The following is an 11045-nucleotide window of genomic DNA, read 5'->3' as shown; positions in this document are numbered from 1 at the left end:
TTTTTTTAACTCTGCATCATTTGGAAGGGCTTGTAAGCAAGCATGTCATGGTAAAGTCTACACCAGTTGTATTTGGTGCATGTGACAAAGCCCAGACCAATGAATACAGTATACTGTATCTGTATTGATGTACTGTATGTTGACAGGGCACTGATGCAATGTCCCTCACTATGGTCACACAGTGCATCAAATATATCTGACAAATAGTTTTCTCTCATGGGCCTCGCTCACCAACCAGAAATAATACATTGCTGGTATCCCGCTTTGTAAACCACCGTCTGTCTCCCAGTGGTCTTGCCAATGGTCTATGACCTGGAACTAAACTGTCATTGAATTAAACCAGGGTCAAGGAGGCTTATTAATGCATAATGCATGAATACATTAGTCAATTATAAGCAACAATAGTTAATAAATTGACTAAAATATAATTCATTATAATTAAATGTGATGGTCTTGGACCGTCTCCATAGGTGACCCTCTCACCCTTTCAAATGTACAAGACATATGCACACACAATATTCATAGAAATAAACTGTGTATTATTTAATTGGCTTTCCCACTTTTATAGTATATAGAAGAATTTACAGCTGTGTTGATGATAAGGTGTAAGAGTGCTTCTGCAGAATTTCAGTTGTGAGCCCATGCCATACAATGTTGACGTTGTTTGGATCTTCTTCCACATAAAATCCTCTTTGGATGTAGCAAATGACTTCATATTTCTAGACAGCAAGTAGAGAAAATAAAGACTCAGCGTTTGAAAAGTAACCAGCTCTGAGTTTTTTCTACATGGCTGTCTTAAAGAGTAATTCCTCCTGTAGAGAAAAGAAGGAGAGCATGGAGAGTCAGAACATAAGAGAAAGAAATGACAGCACACCCTTAACAAATGTATTCTCCTCTTGGTGAGAAAATGGATTTAATTCACAGTATGTCTTTCAAAGTCATTCCGCTTACAGTACATATACGGAACCAGCGCATTAAATAAAAAACGTCAAGGGTTGGAGGCTTGGTTTGGTTTGTTGTTGAGAAAAAGAGTATTGATTATTTTTATGGTAACCAGTGCATTTTTTTTTATCGGCAAAGCCTTATTAAAGTGTTGAACAGGAAGGATGAATTTACACTGAAGCAGTAATGGATGGTAATAAAATGAGCTTGATATTTTATGAGGACAGGAACACTGACCACCTCTCCTCTCTCCCAGACCATAACAGTCTCAGGGAGATGATTCTCTCTAATTCAGAGGTGTTTCTCTAGACAAAGACTGAGAGATTAAGGGATAAAATGGTCCTCTAAAATTCCCTCCCTGTATATTTAAGCACCTGCAATCAGCTGAAATGTGTGGTTTTCCTGAGCATTTGTCTTGGATCCTTGAAATAGCTGCAGTCCTTGCTCAGATGTATCTACTGTTGTCAAGAGTGGGGGCTGAAGCGAGCACAAGATAAATGGCATAGAACTGGGAGAGTCACTTACATCTGTCGCTATCTACAGCTATCTCTCTGGTCAAAAGCCCTCTTCCTTTTTAGCCCGGCTCTAGCGAGCTGAGCACAAAGGAAATAAAGAGCAGCACAGGTACAACGTAATATTAAACCAAGCCTCCCAACGCTCACATGGAAAATGCAACACAGCATGCATAATTGCATTCATACATAACCCAATAATTTGGGCATTTAGAAGTAGCCGTGAAATTACCAGGATGAATATTGCAGGGAAACCACAAGCACAGCATCAGAGCAAGTGGCCCTTTAGTAAATGTACAGTAAATATACAGTAATATACAGTGAAAATATAGTCTTTGTTTGTAGGATCCCTTACACAACAGCCTTGTATAACTGGGAATTCTCAATGAAAGAAAACCCAAGAGATTTACAAGCGTTGAAAACAACTGAGTGGAATTGGACAGGATGGCCTGTACAGTCATTTGGTCAGTAAACATTTTCAGAGATAGGGAAGGGAGAGACAAATAAAGAGAGATGGAGGAGAGAGGCCAAGTAGGCAAACTGCACTTTTCCTCTGTTTTTTATCCAGAGTTCTTGAGTTACAGACAATGTTCACGTCCCTGCTGAGTTTGAGATGGATGTTAGTGTGCGCTACTCTTCGATTTCTCTGGGCTTTGCCAAGTCATCCTGGCAGAGGCAGAGTCTTGCATGCGACCATCCCTCAGATCATCCTAGATGGTCAGCCTGGAATCCTCCTCTCTCTCTCTTTCTCTCCCCCCTCCCTCTCTCTCTCTGGAGTGTGGGCGTACAGTTCAGCACTTTCTCTTTTTTCTCTTTCTCTTTTTCTTGGTGACCTTCATGAGGCTCACACGACCTTCCCTTCAGCCAGAGCCGCTCCTTTGCTCACTTCCTTGAGAAGAGGGAAGGGGTGGACAAAAACGTCCTCTGTCAACGAAGATCAGGTTTTAATCATCCCTGTTCTGTAGGGTGTCTGTCCAATAGCTTCCTGGTCAAGGTCACAAAGTCAGTAACAGTATAGCAGCCATGTGAACAGTCATGGTTGGGTCAGCTATGACTGGGAAGGGACAGTACATGGATGTTAGAATGCATTTCACATTAGGGCTGCGTCTGGTCACTGTTATGGGACATGCAGTATTGATGTTTGTCATGGAAGCATCATCCCCATTGAAATGCATTACAGCACACCCACATGTTAACAGACACTGATAACATCTAAGGAAGAGCTCATAGGGGTTTTCTCATGGGATGGATGTGTGTGGCAAACATTGTCATTTTCACTGAACCAAGCCATGGTTAGACAGGGCAGCTATAGGATCCTTCTAACATTCCAGTTCAGCTTTCAGACAGAAAAGGATTGCACCTCACACGTTTCTGGTGTACATGAATCCCACTTTTATTTTTCGACAGAAAAGGGTGTTTTTTTCTGGTTCATTTTGGTTACATTGAAAACCATCCTGTGAAAAAGCGTAGCACCAGAGCAGATACTTATTGCCCATTCTTAGTTTGTTAAAAAGGTCAATTTGTGCTATTTGAGTTGAGATCAATTATGATTGTGGAGAAACATTTTCTTCCCGTATATAATAAAGACTAGCACTTTATTCATTTCCCAGTCATTTGCCAAATAAAAAGGGAGATAGAGAAAAATGTAATATATCCATTTAAATCACAACAAGTTAAAGCAAAAAATAGGGCGGCATTTAGCATAATTCATGCAGGGAATTAGCTTTCATGATGAATAATATTATATATTTATATATTTCTATGTATATATATGTCTATGTACAAGTATGGCACTTAATTACACGAAAGCAAGAAAACACTTTTCACAAATGAAAGCAGTGGGCGCTTTGGTGTATTATAAATTAAGGAAGTCACAGACGTTAGCGTTTGCAGCAAATCCACCAGATACTGTTTTGCAAGTCAGCTATATAGCAATGGAATGATTACATACGTTAAGGTCAGTGGTGCGAACACAGGCAACAAAAATATGAATGATGCTAATGTATTTCAACTAGGTCGATCCATAGTCAAAATGTATTTATATATGTAGGCATATGCCTATATAAATCTGGAGAATATTTCCCCTCGAACATATGGTCAACCGGTGTATTGTGTCGCTTAAATAGATTGGTGTCAACAATCGGTTTAATTTTTTTTTAAACACTGTCACGCATCGGGTTAGGTTTGGCTCCCGGGTGTTCACCTCTTAGTGCAATTTTAATTTACCCTACTCTCTTCAAGTACAGTAGATCAGCCCACAAAGAGTAAATGCGTGAACACGTCGACATGATCTCTATTTAGCGCTTTACATAGTATAAACGTTACTAAAAAGTTGCATCAGTGCAATGTAATAAATAAATGAACAAACGTGTAATCCACGCTTGCCATTGGAGTCCTTAAAAGATAAACAAATAAAAAATCGGCCCACGCTTTTAAGTCATGAAACGGATGTGGCGTTGGGAGCTGTCATCATCCAGTGTTCATCTTGGTTCAATCTTTACACATCGCACATTGTCCCATCGGGAACTCTCTCCATGTGCTACACATAAGCAGAGTCACTGGATTGAGTGCGACCGAAATTAGGCACACTCATTCTAGGCAAGTCCTTATTTCTGATTTCATAAATGGACTTCCGCCTCGCCTGAACTCCTCGCACCGCCGTTTTGATTTTCTTCCACCCCAAATGATTGAGTTCTGCCAGATTCAGCAACACACAAAAGCCACTGACCGCGAACATGAAGACTAGAAACACGGTCTTCTCTGTTGGTCTGGAAACATAACACTCTACATCTTTTATGCAGGGGTAACGATCACACTCGTACACCGATGGGACATTGAATCCGTACAAGAAATATTGACCCACTAAAAACCCTATTTCCAGCGCATTTCTGAAAACCACTTGAATTATGTAAAATCTCGAGATACCCTCTTGCCGACTCTTTTTAGACTTCCCAGTAGTTCTCATGGCTGAATTGGGGATATCTTTGACTTCCAAACAGTCGGGCTCGGCTTCTTTGGTGGAGTTCTCTGTGTTCTGAAGTACTCCATTCACAATGGTGTTTTTAATCTTTTTGCTGTCATCTCGTTTCATTGAATCTTGATCCTTATCCAGGGTCAGAAAGACGGTGGAGTACCGTCGCTCCTTCTGTTTCGCCGACTGATGCACCGAGTATGTGATAAAACAAAGACTCGGGGTGCAAACCATTATGATCTGGAAAACCCAAAATCTAATGTGTGAAATTGGGAATGCCTTGTCGTAGCAAGCCTGGTTGCAGCCCGGTTGTAAGGTATTACAAACAAACATGGTTTGCTCGTCATCATAGACTGTCTCTCCAACTATTGCTACGATTAGAATCCGGAAGATCACCACCACAGTTAGTAGGATCCTAAAAACAAACAAACAAACAAACAATGTATGAGTATAGAGTCAGTAAATGATGTTCATTTTGTGAAAATGGCTGGAGATTGAGTCCAGTGTCTCTAAACAGGCGCGTGTTTGGGAGCTGTCCAGTGCTGAAACGAACGCTCTTTGCTGGGATATACGCTCTGCTCGCTCTTAGCACGGGGCTTGGTTCGGATGTTATGTGTATTATGCTTTTATAATGTCAGTGCGCCATTGTTATATATTTCTGTGTACTCTGAATTATTTACTCATTGATAATCATCTGTATTGTGTTTGGAAATGTTTTGCAAGCGTTTGTTTGGTAAAGTGAGCGTAACAGGCAATAGCGCCCAGTCTCTGCTTCTCAGTTAGTGCATGGCACAGCCACCTATCTAGCCCCAACAACAGCCATTAAAACATGCATATCTAGTTATTGCAAATCCAGTTGACATTTTGCTCTTACCTTCCTATCATAGTAGAGTGCTGCTGGACAGCAGCCTCCAGGAGCCTCTCTAGTATGGTCCATTCCCCCATTGTTGTTCATCCGGAGGAGGCGAGAGCCCACGGCACTCTGTACGAACTCCTGCCGAATATGTGGAAAATATTTCCCCGGGTTTTTGGTCGTTATCACTCTCCAGAGGCTCCGAGGTTATCTGGCAAATGCATTGATCACAACCCCGCAGCTGTCCCGCCCTCCTCTCTCCAGCGCTGTGCAATATTGGTCTGTGCTTCTGCCCAAGCGCTGGTACGACGCTGCCACACTTTCTCGTTGTCTTGTGGAGCTGAAGGGCTGATTACTATAAGCCCTCCTATTTTCGATCTTCAGATCAGGTTGATGGGTCGCGCACTGTCTGGATGGAGGGTGGTTGGATTTAATGTCTTGCCAGCATTAATCCGCCTTTAAGTAGTCCCCTCCCTACGTCACGCGCAGACAGGTTGGTGGAGCGCCGCCAAAATACCAGGATTTCTCATTTTCAATATTCGACGAATGGAATCCAGGGACAGCGCGCAAGATTAATCTGTGATAACATGATTGGTGATAACCTCAATGCACCTTGTGTGTTTCTAGTTTATAACACATCAAAATTACTGAGCCAGATCGAACTGTGTCCGGTTGCGCGCACTCAGTGTGACAGAGGTAGAGTTGTGAATGCGCCGTGACCTAAAACCGCAGGTCAAGACATGGCGCCCAGATATTCGGAGCCACTTTTAAAGCAGATAGGCCTACCTGTTGCTTTTTTTACTGTAATCGTGACAGTCTCCGTGCTCCTAGTAACCCAGTGGGCATAAAACGTGATAAAGACGTCTTTTACTGGTTGAAATCTGGTCGGACTTCTTATAACCAGATCACAATCAGAAATCATTAAAAAATATGTCGTTTTTTGGTTGATATCTGTTTTTTGGTTGAAATTGAACTACTAACCAGTTATCTAAATGCTACTCAATTAATAGACACCAATCTATATAAACATTTGCGTAGTGTTTGTGGGCCATGCAGCCATTGCATATAAGACACTAGAACCATTACAATTATACAACATTTGGGTAATGTTCTTTTTCAGCAGGGTTTGCATGATTCAGATTTGCATACTTGGCAAACAACAGCTGGCAGCACTCACCAAAGCGGGTTATGGTCTCGTTGGCATACTGTACTCAGTCAACACTCTGGGCTTGGGCCTATTCTGTTTGAGATTCTGGAGACTCAGCATGGACTTGGACTCGGGGGGATTCATATTTTCCAGAGCCTTGCAGAATCATATTACTATGGGCTACGACTAATGGTACTCGGTCCGAGTCCTCTTCAGTTTATCCACCCTAACTTTTTCAGGATTAGGGCAAGGTTTTTATTCTGCAGGTGATGAAATATAATTTTTTTTTTAAACTAGGAATTGTGATATGTCACCTCCAATTCATAGAATTTGCTAGGTCATTAAAAGCTGAAATTGAAATGATGGTTATTTAATGAATGTCTGGTGTGTGCTATGTGTGTTGGTTTCTAATACTACTATTTTGTTGATGTTAATTGCACTGTTCATTGTGTTGCACATTTTCTTCTGTTCCACTGAATGCAATGTTAATGTTCTATTATGACTAACTACATTTCTTTTCAGAATTTAACAAATAAAACGTAAGTCTATTTTATTTCAATATCCTACTACAATCCACTAAGATTTACAAAAATTATTGCACCTGAATTTGACCCTTTTAATGTATTTTATTTACCCTGAGAAAATTACATTTATATATTTTCCGTTAAAGCTTTTAAGTAATTAACATAATGCCTGCAGTTATTTTATTACAATTTCATTAGCTAAATAAGGAGGTAGGCATAACAGTTCCAGCTAAAACTTGGATTGGAATCTGTGCTTCAAGCAGCAATAGATCTCTGCGTGCAGGCACTGCTTGCATATGGCACATTGGGACAAAGAGCCCGCTAGGCTACACAACAACAGTGCTGGGGAACAACAAAAAAGATTTGACTGTTAAGTGGTAGTCCCTGTTCTCCTGCATTCTTGTTTTATTTTCATAAGTAAAGCAGCGGTTTGTTGGGGAGAAGAATGTCAAGGAAAGCTTTGCTAGCTAGCTAATGTTAATGTTAGCTCTCTGGCTAATCTTCCATTGTCATGGTAAGTTTACATTTTGATATAATTTTAGTTAATGACAATACATGTGTGTATGTGTGTTCTCTCTGTCTTGCTCTGTGTGTGTGTGAGAGAGAGAGACATTATGAGCTAGCCTAATTCTTGAAACTTGTACCCCCCCCCCCCATATGAATATGAAGTTTTTCATCATTCATCAGGGATCCTTGTATTGTGTGTATTTGGGATTTGGCCATATGATACATTTAGCTTATCCCTGCTCCCCCTCACGCATTCTAACTTTACAACTCTCAACTGCCTTTTTCAATTCTTGATTCTCTTTTTTGCAGGAATCTTCTCGCTTGGATGGCAGGATGGAGGAGGGAACAAAGGGAAGGAGTACAGAAGTTATCCAGCTGGCTGACTAAGAAATGTAAATAGCCTATGTTTTGCTGTTGATCTCTCTATCTCTCTCCGTATGTCTGCCTGACTGCCAGATTGCTGAGGGGCAACATAGTCAATGTACTTGCTAGGCTAAGTCTAACTTAGTGAAGACCTTAGGTAATGGTCAATGATGATTCGTCTCAGTCTTTAGAGTACTGGAAACATGTAAATGTCCTGATGCTTGGCCACCCACTCAGTTACCAGTGACCTATTCTGCCACATCCCAGGGAAAGGAAAGCGATAAACCACGACTCCTAAAATCCATAGTCAAGTTTTATCAGTAAAATGTTAATTTTTACTGTTTCATACTCTGATCTTCAATGTGTTTTGATTCCTACTAGCCAGCTTTGTAAGAGCTAGGTTTGTACTAGTTATGCAGATGATCATTCAAGTTTTTTCTCTGTATCAGGTCTCACTGAGACTGGATTCCCCAAGAGACATGCTATTCAGCTGCCCATAATGGCTGATCATACACTCTTAGAAAAAAAGGTGCTATCTAGAACGTAAACCGGTTCATTGGCTGTCCCCATAGGAGAACCCTTTGAAGAACCCTTTTTGATTCCAGGTTAAACTTTCTACAGAGGGTTCTATATGAAACCAAAAAGAGTTCTCTTATGGGGACAGCCGAAAGAACCGCTTTGGAACCCTTTTTACTAAGAGTGTAGTGTAAGTAGATCCAATTAAAATAGCACTGCTTCTAATAATATAAAGTAAGTTTGTAAAGCAAATAATACCCTATTTTAACTCGCCTTTTTGTAGGTGCAAAACCCTTGTGTCCTGATTCAACAGACACCTCCCTTGGTGAGTCATGTAAAGTTTCTCCCACTTCTCTCTTGCTCATTCTCCCTGTCACTCAATCAAACTCACACATGTGCTCAGGTGCAGCCGATGAACCCCTATAGGTTGCAGAGAAGAGGAAGAGATTTGCCATTTCCATTTCTAATGTTTGTTGCAGGAATTACATTTTTTTCCTTCTTTTTAATGCCTCTTTACACATAATTACATTTTTGCATTTACCTTTCTTGGGGGAATCTTTGTCCCGAACAATGTCCTTCGGATTATAGAGCTGTGTGTTTATACAAAACTTTGGAATATTACAACATGAATTAGGATTAAGCAAAACTTTACCATTTTGAGATGAGTTAAAAATGGTCATTATCCAACTACTGTCTAATTTAATATCCTCTTAAAATGTTTCAAATTGATGACCAATTAATTATTGTCCCACTTCTGTACTACCGTGTCCTGCATATTCACATTATGCCAATCGTTAATTTATTTTCTTCTCTTTTTATGCTTACGGTCCTGAAAAGCCAGAAAACTCAGGAGGTTGATGTGTTGCGGGCCCTCCAGAAAGTCCTAAAATATGCTCCTGACCCCTGTGTTGGAGGAGGACACAAAGTACAGTACCAGTCAAAAGTTTTAGAACACCTACTCATTCAAGGGTTTTTCTTTATTTTTACTATTTTCAACATTGTAGAATAATAGTGAGACATCAAAACTATGAAATAACACATGGAATCATGTAGTAACCAAAAAAGTGTTAAACAAATCAAAATATATTTTATATTTGAGATTCTTCAAAGTAGTTACCCTTTGCCTTGATGAGAGCTTTGCACACTCTTGGCATTCTCTCAACCAGCTTCATGAGGTAGTCACCTGGAATGCATTTCAATTAACAGGTGTGCCTTGTTAAAAGTTCATTTGTGGAATTTCTTTCCTTTTTAATGCGTTTGAGCCAATCAGTTGTGTTGTGACAAGAAGGTAGTGGTGGTATACAGAAGATAGCCCTATTTGGTAAAAGACCAAGTCCATATTATGGCAAGAACAGCTCAAATAAACAAAGAGAAACGACAGTCCATCATTACTTTAAGACATGAAGGTCAGTCAATCCGGAAAATGTCAAGAACTTTGAAAGCTGAGTTCACAAAGTTTCTTCAGGAATATCCTTTTTTAAAATGTTTGTTGTTGTAATCCGCTGATTCTCTTCACTGCAGATGTGACCCATCACACCACTCTTCTTAATCATTAATACAATAAAATAATCTGACTTTATATAAACTGTGTCCCAGTCTTTCTATATATGTAATATCTGTGGGTGAATTATGAAACAATGACTGTTTGCAGATGTGCAACAATTGTGATGTAGATTTGTTTTTGCCATTGCTTGATCTATTTTAAATGTAAGAATATGTTGCAGATTTAAACTTGAATTGGTGACTATGGAAACAAATCGAAATGTAATGAACCATATTTTTAATATCCAACTTTATCCTCGGCAATACTTTTTACAGTAGGTAATAAACTGGAGTCAGGTGGTCATTTCCAGGTTATGATGAGGTCTTAACTATGACCAGTAGGCTACATAATATAGTGCTCAGAATTATGATCAGCTTGTCAGATAGAGGTCACAATTATGACCAACTGGTCGTACGATGTTCAGAAAAATACGTAATATTCTGGTCAGTAAAAAGACGTATGAAAAAAATGTAATTTTTGAACCTCTTTGCGACCAGAATAAGACGTCATGACCTTTCAACCAGGTTTTGCCCACTGGGAAAGCTATTGTTTCCATCACAGGGCAAAGATATTGCTGTGGATACACTGTGACTAAGTGAAAGTGCCATCCGTGTTGCTAATAGCTTTATGAGGTTGCCTGCCTGTGTGTGGGGATTTAAAAAAGGCATCAAAACAGGCCTGTTTTGCCCTTAGATATGATCAATTCAACTACAGAGCAGGGAGCGTGTACACATGACTTAACATTAGGCTATTTTTAGATGCAACCACACAAATATTTGTCAGTGATATCTCAGATTATTTCAAAGAAGTGGTAGGCCTAATAATAATAACAATTTTAAATTGAGTAGCCTTTATTGTATATTCACATAAATATTTGAAAATATAAAATACAAATAATAATCTTATTTCCCCCCAAATGTCATGCATTACAATGCAGGATAGGCCTATGCCTAATAAGTGAATTGTTTAATGAGGCAACTAAAATGCCTCAAAAATGCTCTGTAAAATATTTTGATTTTTGACGCTTGCTGTGGAAGAGAACTGATATTTACACAGAATGTACCTTTGCAGATAGAATCCATTGCCTGATCTAAGGTGCATGGATTAGAGTGAGCGATCATGTGACTGTTTTTATTCAATGAACAGGCATGTTTAATGGATCATCAG

The 11045-nt window shown here is 39.7% G+C and overlaps 1 protein-coding gene across 1 annotated transcript; it reads right to left on the bottom strand.

Annotated features, from left to right (window-relative positions):
- Positions 1 to 839: 839 nt before the first annotated feature.
- LOC115172439 (gap junction delta-2 protein) lies at positions 840 to 6298 on the bottom strand. The gene is made up of 2 exons (XM_029729881.1): positions 5300 to 6298; positions 840 to 4840 (listed from the first exon to the last, which is right to left on the bottom strand). The coding sequence occupies exons 1-2, from the start codon at positions 5368 to 5370 to the stop codon at positions 3994 to 3996; spliced, it is 918 nt and encodes a 305-aa protein (XP_029585741.1). The 5' UTR covers positions 5371 to 6298; the 3' UTR covers positions 840 to 3993.
- Positions 6299 to 11045: the final 4747 nt, after the last annotated feature.

This window comes from Salmo trutta, chromosome 33 (genome assembly GCF_901001165.1).
Source record: "Salmo trutta chromosome 33, fSalTru1.1, whole genome shotgun sequence".
Classification (NCBI taxonomy): Eukaryota; Metazoa; Chordata; class Actinopteri; order Salmoniformes; family Salmonidae; genus Salmo; species Salmo trutta.
This window is presented reverse-complemented; position numbering and strand designations above follow the sequence as displayed.

Bases quoted from the DNA above. Each gene is read 5' to 3' on its own strand.
- LOC115172439 (XM_029729881.1), bottom strand. From the start codon at position 5,370: ATGGGGGAATGGACCATACTAGAGAGGCTCCTGGAGGCTGCTGTCCAG. The intron at 4,841-5,299 runs GTAAGAGCAAAA...GTTTGTTTTTAG, and splicing joins CACTCTACTATGATAGGAAG to GATCCTACTAACTGTGGTGG.